Here is a 13,199-nt window from a genome sequence, read left to right on the forward strand (position 1 = left end):
CAAGAAAACCAGAGCCATGGCCATGATCTTGGGGTACTGGGACATCAGAGGGGTGAGCAAGGGGTCTTTGGGCAGGTGGGATGGGCAGGTGGGCAGGGCAGTGCTGGTAAAGAGACCTGCAATATTGCAAGTTTCCTTTAAGGTCTTCCTGGAGCTCTGTCCATCTCTTTGTTTACCCTTCTGTGGAGAGTGTGTGTGTGTGTATTTCCACTTGGGCATAGAGAGAGTGGCCAGGTTGTGTGTGGGGGTGTTACCTGTAGCAGGGAATTCACAGTCATGATCCCCCATGTCTGACCTCTGTCCCTGCATCCTCCCAGCTGGCTCACGCCGTCCGTCTGCTTCTGGAATACACAGACTCACACTACGAGGAGAAGATGTACGGCATGGGCGACGGTAATCACATGTGGTCTTGTTCTCACTTCTTCCCACTTCATGCTGCTTTGGGGCCAGGCTTCCCATTCCCAGGCCACCAGTTACATCCCCTTCCCTAAGCTTCTTTGTGCAGCCTGGTTTCCAAGGTTGAACATGAGAGGGGATTACTGGGTCCCTGAATAGTAGCTGGGAGGTTCCCTTAGGGCTTGTTCAACCCTGAGTGAGCTCATGTGATTCTAGAGCTTTGTTCTTTTCCTTAGCATTGTAATATGAGAACTGGTTCAGATTCCAGATCCACCTGTTTAGGGGGGGTCTTGCCTGTACTGGTTTATGGGTTTTCCTGAGAACAATATGATGACTTAGGGGAGGTCTGTTTATCTGTCTTCTCCACCACAGCTCCCGACTATGACAGAAGCCAGTGGCTAAGTGAAAAATTCAAGCTGGGCCTGGACTTCCCCAATGTAGGTGCAGGGCTGGGGGTGATGTGGGCAAAGAGAGGGTGACTCCTCCACCTCCTGTTCCTGCTTAGGGGCTTTGGGACCAGTGCCTTCTGCTCAGCCCTCAGCTTCCTGGCCCTCTGCACTGCCTTCTGCGATGCTCTATATTCTAGCTCATTCACTCATCGGAGATAATGTTTATTTGGTTGGACCTGGGGCTTCTCTCATCCCTTAAAGAAGTTGGGGGTGCAGGGCCTCCCCTGGTGGCGCAGTGGTTGAGCGCTGGGCTGTGAAGCTGCCCGCAGCCACTGCAGTGCCGGTTTGATGAGGGTCCCACATGGCGCGCAGACCTCTCTTGCCGTGCCCGCTGCTCCCCTCAGCAGTGTATTTCGTCAGTCTGCCTGTTCTGTTCCCTGCTCTGGCTCTGGTGAATCCTTTTACCCTCCCGCGCTTCTGACTATACCCAGTGCTTGTATAAATAAATAAATAAATCTTTTTAAAAAGAGAAGTTGGGGGTGCAGGGGAGCTGGAGGCCCACATGACCTGCCTCTGATTCCTTTGCAGCTGCCCTACTTGATTGATGGGGCTCACAGGATCACCCAGAGCAATGCCATTGTTCGCTACATCGCCCGCAAGCACGACCTGTGTGAGTGCGCCTGGGTGGGGTGCGGGGGGGGCCAGTGGCTGTGTGCCTAAGGCAGATCTGGGTGGGAGCTGAGGGTGAGCTGTGCTGTGTGGCTGTAGGTGGGGAGACAGAAGAGGAGAGGATTCGCGTGGACCTTTTGGAGAACCAGGTCATGGACATGCGCATGCACCTGGGTAGGACCTGCTACAGCCCTGACTTTGTGAGTCCACCTGTTGGCGGGCCATGGTTTTGGTAGGAGACAGACATATATGTCCCATGGACTCTGGTCTGGTTTTTCATTTGTCCTCCTGAGAGCAGCCAGCCCTATAGGGATTCTCTAAACTGCCACCAGAATGACCTTTACAGCTCTGGATTTTGTCATAGTGAAATTCTGACTCAATTTTCAATTACCAAGATGTGTCAAAAATTCCCAGGGTTCAGTTGAGTTCCCAGGCAGTGTGTTTACCTTGTATCCCCAACAATCTCCCCAAAACTCCCAGGCAGTAGCACACTGTGCAGGAGGCAGCACAGGTGAGCTCAGGACCTTTCACCTCTGGCTCCTCCCTTTCAGCTCCTCCCCCTCACAGTCTCCTCATCTCCCTAAATCTGCTCAGGGTCCATCAAATTCTGTAATTAGTGGATCTCATGACTCCTTTCTCAAATACTAGTTTTTTATTCTTGATTCTGCTGGATGTAGTCCGGCAGATGTAGCTGCCCTGAGTGTGGCTCATGGAGAGGGGGGACACAGTGGGGACAGATGTGGGGACAGATGCTGCTGCTCTGCCTCGCCCTTGCAGAGGGGGGACCCCACAGGAGTCTCGGGAGCATAGTTGGGTGAAAGGGTGGTTCGGGCTCCACCAGGTGCAGCTGGAGGCCATGGCTGCTCACCTGTGGCAGCTGGGGTTCAGGGAGCCTCAGGGACCTGTGTCTGTGGGGTGACAGCTGCTTTGTGCCTCAGGAGAAACTAAAGCCTGAATTCCTGGAGGGTCTCCCTGAAAAGATGAAGCATTTGTCGCTGTTTCTAGGGAAGAGGCCTTGGTTTGCAGGAGACAAGGTAAAGGCAAGAACTGGGGACAGGGAGAGCCCATTCTTCCTAAGGTCAGAGCTAGCTGCATCCCTCCCTCTCCCTCTGCAGATCACCTATGCGGACTTCCTGGCTTATGATGTCCTTGACCTGCACCGCATCTTCGAGCCCGCGTGTCTGGATGCGTTCCCAAACCTGAAGGAATTCATGACCCGCTTTGAGGTGTTTTTTTTGCTCCTCCTAACTCTGTACCTCACTTTTATCTCCAGTCTTCTCTGTGACGGTTTTTCAGAATGGAGCTAAAAGGAAGGGAAACTAGTATTTTTGTAGGACATGCATTATGCTCACATCTCTGCTTAGCATATATTGCATTCAATGTAATCTTTGCAAAAAAATTGACAAACATGTAGATTTATCACCTCAGTTTACACAGGAGGATACCCAGGTTGGAGGGACAAGCAATTCCTCAGCTCACAGGCAGGATGGGCTGGGCTGGGCACCCTTAGCCTCTGGCTTCCCTGGGCAGCCACAGTGGCTCTCCCTGTACTGGGCCAAAGAGAAAAGCCTCAGGGCCTTTTCCAGGCTGGGTGCTCAGCTCCCAACAGTGGGAGAGGCAGACTGCAGAGGACTGTGTGTGTGTGTGTGTGGCTGGCAGCAGGAAAGCTGAGGCCTGGTGGGGTTGACAGTAAGTAGAGACACAGATGATATTCACTGTCCCTCTCCTGAGAGCTTTGCAGTGACCCCACCATATCTGGGGAAGCACTGAGGATCCCTGGAGGGTACTTGGTGCTGGGAAATCCCAGGTAGAGGCATAAGTGCTCCAGGGGACGGATTTACTTGTCATTTCTTATTGGTGTGATTTCCTGTGCTCTGTATGTCCCTTTCTTTTTCTCTGATTACCCAGATTCTGTCTGAAAGATGGGGTGCACATTTATTTTACTCATATGCACTGATCTGACCTTCTGGGGAGGAGGCCCTGGGACAGGCACAGTGGGGGATGCACAGGTGACCCCGCCTGGAGTCCACCCCCCTGGGCTAGTGCAGTTGGAGAATTTCAGGGACTAGACTGTGGGTGTGTGGGACCAACTGGGTGCTGGAGGAGCTGGGCCTAAACTCACACCTCATCTGTCACCCTTAGATCTCTGGCTAGAGAAAAACAGGTCAGTTTTTTTTTTGTTTTGTTTTGTTTTTTTTTGAGAATGACAATTAGAGGCATTAGCCCAACAGGTTCTTTAGCTCTAATCTGTTTTCTTTCCCACTCATCACTACGAATGTATATTAACAGCTAATTCTCTCTGCTCTGGACTGGCGCTGGCTGATCCCCGCTGGGGTTATTTGGAGCTGGCCCACTCTGGAGGGGGCGGAACATATTGTGTGCAGCCTACAGCTTGTGGGGCCTGGCCTGTTGCATCCAGTCCCAACATCCTGCATCCCTTAGATGTATGGGCACTTGCTCCCTTGGGAAGGTGGTGCCCACACACCCCTGCGTCTCTACTCAAGTGGCTGCGGCAGGACTGGGCAGGAGATAGATGGACTCAGGCACCAGGTCAGGCCTTAGACTTTCTCCTTTAGGGAATAATTAGCACCTGGGCTGCTGGCTTTCCAGCTCCACATCACTCTGTCAGCTTTCATCCTGGTTTTCCTGAGTCCCTGGGTGAGATCTGGTCTCTTCTTCAAGCTTCAGGGGCACAATCTGAGCCCCTTGCTTTGCCCTGGGTTGCACTGAGCAGACTGCAAATCCAGGAGCCTCTCTTTGAAAAAGGAAACATTTGTGAGGCACAGAGCCCAGACCCCTGTGAGGAGGGGTGGGGGAGAGCAGCAGAAAGGACCCAGAATTGGGGAGCCAGATGCATGCCAGCCCTGCCCACTCACTAGCTGTGTGAGCTGAGGAAGCTGCTGCACCTGTGTGTGCCTCAGTTTCCCTGGTGCTAAATTGTGATAATAGAGCCTATCACATAGGGATGTCGGTGGATTATAAACCTATGTCATCATCTCATGTGAACCTTTAAACATCTAGCACAGTGTGGAGTCTATGAATAGCAAGTCTTAATCTATATCACAATAATTGTAATATTGGAAGAGTTATTTTACCAGGTAGGGACAGCAGAAAGACTGTCTTGTGCCTCTCACCTTAGGCCGATTCCAGGGCCCCACTGAGTGTGTCTGCACTGGGCTCTGGGCACAGCCTGATCTGACCTCATTCCACCCTCAGGGCCTGCAGAATATCTCCACTTACATGAAGTCCAGCCGCTTCCTCCCATGTCCTCTGTTTTCAAAGATGGCCGTGTGGGGCAACAAATAGGCCTGTGAGGCCAGGGATGGACGGAAGGAGCCGGTTCTGTGCGTGTTGTTTCAGAGCCCCGAGACACCTCAGCTTCCCCCACCCGGAGAGTTACCCCTCTTATTCTTTTCTTTATTTCTTTTCACACTCACTGTAGCCTTAGGCACTCACCCTGCCCTGCTAGAATTTTTAAAGCTCTTCAAAACCCTACTCTTTTTTTGTGTGTGTGTGTGGGACCTTCGCTGGTGGCTGGGGAACGAACTGGCGCCACAGAGGCTGCGGGCAGCCTTGCAGCCCAGAGCTCAACCTCTGTGCCACCAGGGGAGGCCCAAAACCCTACTTTCTTTAGTGTCGGCCCCTCTCCATCCACCAGCCGCCCTCCCACTCTAAGCCAGCCAGGGGATCCTCCCTCCAGCTGTTCCTTCTATTCTCAAGTGACTAGCGAGACCCCAGCTGCAGAGCTCAGCCCTGAGCTCCCAGCTCTGCCCTGAAGACCAGTGTTGGCCTGTGTGCAGACCCTGCCCCTCTGTACCCCCAGCGTGGAGCCCACAGCCCTGCCTGATCCCCAGTAAAGCCTTAATCACACCTGCTCTGGCTCTTGTCTTATTCCCTTGGGGCCTCCCGGGCTCTGCAGCTTCCAAGGGGCTGACTGGGAAGCCTGGCAGTGCCTGGGGCAGGGGTTGTGGCTGGTAGCAGGCAGCTGAGACTGTTCCTGTCTGCCCCTCGGGCAGGGCTCTGTGGAAGGGAGGCCCCTTCCTGGGCCTGTGTGTCTCCTTCATTCACTCTCCCCTAAGGGCCTGTGGCTCTGCAGAGCTGTGTGTGTTAGTGTGGGGGACCACAGGGGGAGTCCCCCACCCCAGGGAGAGAACCAGGATTGTCCCCTCTGCAGTGAGTGGCTTCATCACAGCTGTGGGTGTCTCCATTCCTGCCTTTCCCTCAGGGGTTTCCAGGCGCCTCTCCAGGCTGCCTGCATTTGCTTCTTGGTTGCCCCTCATTTTTCTGGGTCCCCTGAGAGAAATGTCCTTATCTAACACATGAGAAAATATCTATGCAGGTATTCACTGATCTAATAATCTGGTGGGTTTAGAAGTCTGGGGCGAAGATCTCAACTGCTGATGAAATTACAGCTTCTAGAATTTTGAGTTGGAAATGCCAAGGTAGATGACAGTCTGACTTGATCTTTTGGTGATGGGACTTATTTTCAATCTTTTTAAAAAAATATTTATTTTTTATTTATGCATACAAAATCTGGGGTGTAGGCCAGAGGTATGAGGGGGTGAGAGGATTCATCGGAGACAGAGTGGGGAGCAGAACAGGCAGATTGATTGAAATGCACTGCTGAGGGGAGCAGCAGGTGCGACAGGAGGGGTCTGCTGCGCCATGTGGGTCAGCTCCCTGGCTGGGGATTGAACTCATGCCTCAGTTGCTGGTGATAGCTTGATAGCGTTGAGACAACCCATTGGGCTATCAGGGAGGCCAGGGACTTATTTTTAATCTGAAGAAGGCTTTAAGACTTTTCCTTACCATTCTGAGGGTCCAAGTCACAGAGCACACAAGATCTAGGCGACACCTTCCCACTGCCCGCTGTCCCATGAGCGACTCAGCTCAGGTCTCCACCTGCTTCATGAGGCTCCACTTCTGGCATGCACTGCAGGGGCCTTAAATCCCACTGCAGACTGGGCTGCTGAGGAAGTATCTAATAGCTCCCGATTCCCTTACTGTGTTTCCATAATTGTTATTAATTCGTGGAGCCTTATCAGGCCAAATTCAGCAGGGAGAAATCAATAAAAGACTCTCCTTAGGTGTAACTTGGCAATGAACTCTGAACGCCTGTGGGAATCTCTGCAGGGGTAAAGCTGAGTGAGTCTCCAGCAAAAAGAGGAGGCGAAAGTTTTGCATTTTTAAAAATTTATAGCCAAAAGGGCAGGTTTATTATAAAAGGGGAGAGACGCATAAAGGACACTTGCACAGACACAAGCAGGCAGAAAAAGCTGCCCCTGGAAGGGAGGTTGGGAGGAACAACACCTGCATAGTCACAGGTGGGTGCAAGGGCTGCTGCCAAGTTTGGCGTTTTTGACTCCAGCCTGTCTCCAAGCTCAATGAAACTGCATCAGACATGGCAGAATTCTGAGTGGGTCTGGGGGAGCCACAGAGCCAGTGGCAGAGGGAGACAGCCAAGCCCAGCAAGGTGGCACTAGTGTCTGGATGTGCAGGTCTCTGCTCTGCTCTCTGGGCTGCAGGGCTGAAGGGGATCAAGTTGCTTCCCGTCCCAGGCTGTTTATTCTTCTTGGCTGAAGGGGTGGGGGTGGAGGTTTGGGAGGGGCCAAGGCTGGAGGCTGGTGCACAGCGCACTGCAGAGGAGGAGTTTTAGTTCTGCTTTGCAGAGGGTGCTCTTTTGAGCAAGAAAATCAACAACATGGCCATGACCTTGGGTTACTGGGACATCAGAGGGGTGAGCTAGGGGTCTCAGGGAGGGTGGGATGGGGCAAAAAGTCAGGGATAGGCTGGTAAACGGACCTGTTATGCTAAGAGGTACTTTTAAGGGCCAGCTTATTGTTTAACTTCCAGAGGGAGGAGGCAGTGGGGGCTGGAGGGAGGGAGGGCGCGCACGTGTGTGTGTGTGTGTGTGTGTGTGTGTGTGTGTGTTCACGTGCAGGAGCCTGTGCAGGGAGGGAGTGTGTGTGTGTGTGGTCACTTGCAGGAGCCTGTGCAGGCCGGAGAGGGGGCTGGAGGGAGTGTGTGTGTGTGTTTTCACGTGCAGGAGCCTGTACAGGCCGGAGAAAGCTTGAGAACTGCAGCCTGCCTGTATATGAGGGATTACCCGGATCAGAATTCACAGCCACACTCCCCCCACTTCTGACACCTGTCCCTGCACCTCCCACTCCAGCTGGCTCATGCCATCCGCCTGCTCCTGGAATACACAGACTCACACTACGAGGAGAAGATGTACAGCATGGGCGATGGTAATCATGTGCTCTGGTTCTCACTGCTGCACCCCTCATGCTGCTTTGGTACCAGGCACCCCATTCCCTGACCACCTGTTCCCTCCCCTTCTCTAAGCCCCTTTGAGGGTGCAGCTTGGTTTCCAAGGCAGAACCTGAGACAGTCTGGGCCCCCAAACAGTAGCTGGGAGAGTCCCCTTAGGGCTTATTCACCACCGAGTGACCCTGATGTGATTCCAGAACCTTTTAATGTTCTTTTAGCTCAAACTACAGTGTGAGACCTGGTTCATATTCCAGATAGCTGAAAGGGGGATCTTGCCTCTCCTGGTTTGTAGGTTCTCCCAAGAAGGAGATTTTGACTTAGGGGAGCTTTGTTTCTCTGCCTTCTCCACCACAGCTCCTGACTATGACAGAAGCCAGTGGCTGAATGAAAAATTCAAGCTGGGCCTGGACTTCCCCAATGTAGGTGCGGGGCTGGGGGTGATGTGGGCAAAGAGAGGGTGTCTCCAGCATCTACTGTCCCTGCTCAGGGGCTTTGGGACCAGTGCCTTCTGCTCAGCCCTCAGCTGCCTGGCCCTCTGCACTGCCTTCCGTGATGCTCTTGGTCCAGCTCTTTCACTACTGGACACATGAATATTTGGTACCTGGTGTGGGCCTGGGGCTGTGAGAGCCAGTTTTCCTGTCTGCTTTTGTTCATGAGGGGGTGCAGGGGAGCTGGAGGCCCAAGCAACTTGTCCCTGTTTCCTGTGCAGCTGCCCTACTTAATTGACGGGGCTCACAAGCTCACCCAGAGCAACGCTATCCTACGCTACATCGCCCGCAAGCACAACCTGTGTGAGTGGGGCTGGTGGGGTGCGGGGCCCAGTGGCAGTGTCTGTAGGGTCTGGGTGGGAGCTGAGGTGAGTCTCTGCTGTGTGACTGTAGCTGGGGAGACAGAAGAGGAGAAGATTCGCGTGGACATTCTGGAGAATCAAGCCATGGACACTGCTAACCAGCTGGCCAGGGTGTGCTACAGCCCTGACTTTGTGAGTCCCCCACCTGCTGGGCTGCATGGGTTATGAGGACACTGGACTCTTGCATTCCATATACTCTGGTCAGTTTGTACTTGAACTTTTGGAGCTAGTAATCCTCCAAGTGTTCCCTGCGCCTGCACCGGAGTGAGCCCTGTCCCTCCAGAATGCGTCAGATGAACACCTTTGACTGTCTCCCCATCCGTCACAGGAGAGAATCCAGGGACTCGGGCATCATTTCACGGGCTGTAGTTGGTTTTGTACGCCCAGGCCCTCTCCCCGAAACTCTCAGGCGGTAGCACACTGTGCAGGAGGCAGCACAGGTGAGCTCAGGACCTTTCACCTCTGGCTCCTCCTTTCAGCCTCTCATATTCTCCTCATCTCCCCAAATCTGTTTAGGGCCCATCAAGTTCTGTGATTAGTGGATCTTATGACTGCTTTCCCAGGCATTTTAGCTCCTCATTCTTTGATTCTGCCGGATGTAGTCTATAACTCTCAGGTTCTCACAGCTGCCCTGGGTGTGGCTCATGGTGGGGGACACAGTGGGGACAGATGTGGGGACAGATGCTGCTGTTCTGCCTCCCCCTTGCTCACAGATGGGGGGCCCTGCAGGAGTCTCAGGAGCACAGTTGGATGAAAGGTGGCTGGGCCCTACCAGGCACAGTCGGGGTCCATGGCTGCTCACCCAGGGCAACTGGGGGTCAGGACCCCCCTGGAGAGGTGCCTCTCTGTCCAGCGATGTGTCTGAGGGGTAACAGCTGTTTTGTGCCTCAGGAGAAACTGAAGCCTGAGTACCTGAAAGGACTCCCTGAGACGGTGAAGCAGTACTCCCAGTTTTTGGGGAAGAGGCCTTGGTTTGTGGGAGACAAGGTAGGGAGGGGCTGTGGGGGTAGGGGGTTGTCATTTTCCAGGGGTCAGATTTGCTGCATCCTCCCTCTCCCTCTGCAGATCACCTATGTGGATTTCCTGACTTATGATGTCCTTGACCTGCACCGCATCTTCGAGCCTGCGTGTCTGGATGCGTTCCCAAACCTGAAGGACTTTATGACCCGCTTTGAGGTGATTCCCCTGATACCCCTTTCTGTTTTCCTAATTTCACTGCTATTCTTCTAGAAGGAGCTAAAGTGAAGAAAAACTAGCATTTTTTTTTTGAGGACTTGCACCCCTGAATTGTAGTTGGGCTGAAATTTGATTACATATGTAGGTGCCCCGGGAAGGGTTTATCTTGATTGTTCTATTAGTGGGACCTTTCTTTCTCCTTGTGTCCCTTACTTCATCCTTGTTACCCTGCTGTTTATGTAAAGAGAAGTTTTCCACTTATTTTAACTCATGTTCACTGATTTGATCTTCTCCTGGGTATGAGGCCCAAACAGGGACAGGAGGGATGCAAAGGTGACCCTGTCTTGGAGCCACCCCCCCTGCCCCACATGGTTGCAGAATTACAGGGATGAGGCTGTGTGGGTGTGTGGGACAGACTGGACACAGAGGAGCATGGCCTGTACTCACTCACAGCTCCTCATCAGTCACCCTTGGTTAACTGCATGCAAAGAAATTATATACTCAGAACATTTTTTTTTAAACTGATTTTTTTTTAAAGATTTATTTATATAAAAACTGGGGTACAGGCCAAAGATGTGGGGGTGTGTGTGAGAGGATTCACAGAGACAGAGTGGGGAACAGAACAGGCAGACTGACTGAAATACACTGCTGAGGGGAGCAGCGGGCGAGACAGGAGAGGTCTGCTGTGCCATGTGGGTTGCTCCGTGGCCAGCGGGGATCGAACCGCCACTGCAGAGGCTGTGAACAGCCTCACAGCGTTGCGCTCAACTGCCTGTGCCACCAGGGAGGCCCTATACTCAGAACACTATCCCTCATTTGTATAATCTGATTTCCTGGCTTCACTGGAAGAGATTTGCTTTCTTAGTTAGATCTTGTCAGCTCTTGTTTTTGCCCTGGCAGGTCAACCTTGGGGATAAAGGAAGAATTGGGACCAAGAAGTGGCAGAGGGAGGTGGCAGAGCTGGTGTCTCTACCCCGTAGCTGATGTCTCTGCCTGTAGCTGGTGTCTCTACCTGTAGCTGGTGTCTCTACCCATAGCTGGTGTCTCTGCCTGTAGCTGGTGTCTGGAACAATGTGTTGGGCAGTCCCAGGATCTGAATCCTTTTGAACACAGGCTCGTGCTCACACACACAGTCTCTTTCCTCCCTCTCTCTCTGAAACTCGGTGGCCAGTCACACCTGAGTCCCTGCCTTCTTGACCCAGCTTGGCCTCAGCCACAAGACAAGCCTTTGGTGCTTCTCCTTTAACTGGAAAATTAGTGCCTGGGCTGCTGGCTTCCTGCTCCACATCCTCTCAGCCTCCCTCCTGGTTTTGCTGAGTCATGGGGTGAGATCTGGTCTCTTGCAAAATGCAGGGGCATAATCTGAACCCTGGGTTCTGCTGGGAGCCCAGTTGTGGACAACTCTGAGGAGCCAGGCTCCTGCCTGTGAGAAGGGAGAGTATTTGTGAGGCGGGGAGACCAGGCCCTGTGAGGAGGGGCTGGGGAGAGCTGCAGAGGACCCCAGGATTGGGGAGAGCCCAGATCATTCCAGTCCTGCCCACTCACTAGCTGTGAGAGCCGAGGAGGCTGCTGTACTTGTGTGTGCCTCAGTTTCCCTTCTGGTAAGTGTGATAGACAAGTGTGATCATGTGTGTTCCCTGTTGGAATCTAATCTCTAGTGGAATTAAGGCACTTTTCATAGAGTAGAATCTTTTAAGTCATAATTTTGAAAGATGGCATTAGTTACAGAAATTAGAGGCTTTAAATACAGACATAAGTAGCTCGGAAAGATTGTCTGATACCTCCTGACTTGGCACAGAGGAAGGTCTGTCAGAGTCCTGAACTCCTGTGACTCTCTAGGCCTTGATGTGCCAAACAGCAATAGACGTGAGGTCTGGCCCTCTTTTCCCACCCTCAGGGCCTGCCGAAGGTCTCTGCCTATATGAAGTCCAGCCGCTTCCTCCCGCATCCTGTGTACACGAAGATCGCTGTATGGGGCAACAAATAGGCCCTGGAAGACCAGAGATGGGACAAAGAGCCCTTTCTGTGGAGCTGCTGCTGGCTTTGAATGCGTCTTCACCCCTGAGCCAGATGGATATCTGCCCTCAAGTGTCCCCAGCAAGGCCACATTAGGCCTTTCCTTCCCCATCCCACTAATCCTGCAGACCATTTAAAGCTCTACACACACCACGTTTCATTGGTGGCTTTCCATACTGAAGGCAGCCAGACCATCCTTCCTTCAGTGGTCTCTTTGCCTGGTGGCGTCCACCTGAGCTCCCAGCTCTGCCCTGAAGACCAGTATTGACCTGTGTGCAGGCACTGCTTTCCCTGCGTGGAGTCCGCCCATCCCTGACTGAGCCCCAGTAATTGCTTAATCACACCTGCTTTGTCTTGTCTTATTCCCTCCGGACCTCCCGGCCTCTGCAGCTTCCAAGGGGCTGACTGGGGAGCCTGGCAGTGCCTGGGGCAGGGGCTGTGGCTGGTAGCAGGCAGCTGAGACTGTTCCTGTCTGCCCCTCGGGCAGGACTCTCTTTGGAAGGGAGGCCCCTTCCTGAGCCTTCCCTGCCCTCACTTATATGCAGCCGCCTTGGACTGGCTGCTGGGAACAAGGGTGGGAGCTGAACGCCAGGTGGGGCTACACCACAGGGCAGGCAGGTGGGCCTGGGAGACCCACGGAGAAGGCCTTCTTGCTTCTAGCCTTTGCAGTTGCACCAGAGACTTGGAGGACTTGTGGAGACACCTGGAGGAAACACATGTAGAGACACTTGGAAGAGGGACACAGGGGTGAGGGGCACATGGGGAGCCTGATGGTGGCAGCTGTGTTTTTGATTTGGCTTTGATTTTGCTCCTTTATGCCAGACTTACCTGGCTCCTTGTGCTCCGTTTCTGTGGTTCCCACCAGAAGGTGCTTTAGACTAGGCCCCACTTTGGGCCAGCCCTGTTGTCTTGACATTTACCCACAACAGCATGGGTAACTTGGGATGTTTTATTTGGAATATTCTTAACTCCTCTCTCTTTTTACACTAATCTGATTAAAGTTCTTTTACATTATGGTTGTCTTTTCTGCATGGATGGCTAGCCCTTTTAGAGCATGCAAGTTTTGGGGTTGCTGGTTACCCCTCACTCTGCATGTTTGCCCCCTTCACAGCATGCACGAGCTTCTCACCTCAGGTCTCCACCTTTGTCCACTGCGACCTTAATTCCCACTGCAGACTGAGATGCTGAGGAAGATTCTAGTAGCTCAGGATTCCCTTACTGTGTTTCTATACTTGTTATTAATACGGATCTGGTAGCAAGCCAGATACACCTGGGAGAAATTAATGAAAAAGGACACTATTCCTTATTTTTAACTTGGCAGGCTGAGCTCCCAGTGCCTGAGGGAATCTGCAGCCCCTGGGTGAGACTGAGCACTGTCTAGAGGAAAAGGAGGGAAGAAAGTTTTGTTTTTTGTGACTCAAGCCTGTCTCCAC

The 13,199-nt window shown here is 52.8% G+C and overlaps 2 protein-coding genes across 3 annotated transcripts; both read left to right on the plus strand.

Moving 5' to 3' along the window:
- The first annotated feature begins 16 nt into the window (after positions 1-16).
- On the plus strand, positions 17-4,760 carry LOC119237286 (glutathione S-transferase Mu 1-like). Of its 2 annotated transcripts, XM_037501475.1 has the most exons (8): positions 17-52; positions 318-393; positions 769-833; positions 1,374-1,455; positions 1,554-1,654; positions 2,393-2,488; positions 2,570-2,680; positions 4,671-4,760. In XM_037501475.1, the coding sequence occupies exons 1-8, from the start codon at positions 17-19 to the stop codon at positions 4,758-4,760; spliced, it is 657 nt and encodes a 218-aa protein (XP_037357372.1). The 2 variants fall into 2 exon arrangements, with proteins under 2 accessions (XP_037357372.1, XP_037357373.1); XM_037501476.1 differs by lacking the exon at positions 2,570-2,680.
- A 2,336-nt stretch (positions 4,761-7,096) lies between these two features.
- LOC119237285 (glutathione S-transferase Mu 1) lies at positions 7,097-13,193 on the plus strand. Its single transcript, XM_037501473.2, has 8 exons — positions 7,097-7,191; positions 7,627-7,702; positions 8,079-8,143; positions 8,434-8,515; positions 8,606-8,706; positions 9,466-9,561; positions 9,640-9,750; positions 11,648-13,193. Exons 1-8 carry the CDS (start codon positions 7,156-7,158, stop codon positions 11,735-11,737), a joined length of 657 nt encoding a protein of 218 aa, XP_037357370.1. The 5' UTR covers positions 7,097-7,155; the 3' UTR covers positions 11,738-13,193.
- Positions 13,194-13,199: the final 6 nt, after the last annotated feature.

The sequence above is a fragment of the Talpa occidentalis genome, unplaced genomic scaffold (assembly GCF_014898055.3).
Source record: "Talpa occidentalis isolate TD23 unplaced genomic scaffold, MPIMG_talOcc4v2.1 talOcc4.9, whole genome shotgun sequence".
NCBI classification, from domain to species: Eukaryota; Metazoa; Chordata; class Mammalia; order Eulipotyphla; family Talpidae; genus Talpa; species Talpa occidentalis.

Excerpts from the sequence above, each read along its gene's own strand:
- LOC119237286 (XM_037501475.1), top strand. The coding sequence starts at position 17 with ATGGCCATGATCTTGGGGTACTGGGACATCAGAGGG. Across the intron at positions 834-1,373 it reads TGGGCCTGGACTTCCCCAAT|CTGCCCTACTTGATTGATGG; the intron begins GTAGGTGCAGGG and ends ATTCCTTTGCAG. Across the intron at positions 1,655-2,392 it reads CCTGCTACAGCCCTGACTTT|GAGAAACTAAAGCCTGAATT; the intron begins GTGAGTCCACCT and ends TTTGTGCCTCAG.
- LOC119237285 (XM_037501473.2), top strand. The coding sequence starts at position 7,156 with ATGGCCATGACCTTGGGTTACTGGGACATCAGAGGG. Across the intron at positions 7,192-7,626 it reads GTTACTGGGACATCAGAGGG|CTGGCTCATGCCATCCGCCT; the intron begins GTGAGCTAGGGG and ends CTCCCACTCCAG. Across the intron at positions 7,703-8,078 it reads GATGTACAGCATGGGCGATG|CTCCTGACTATGACAGAAGC; the intron begins GTAATCATGTGC and ends TCTCCACCACAG.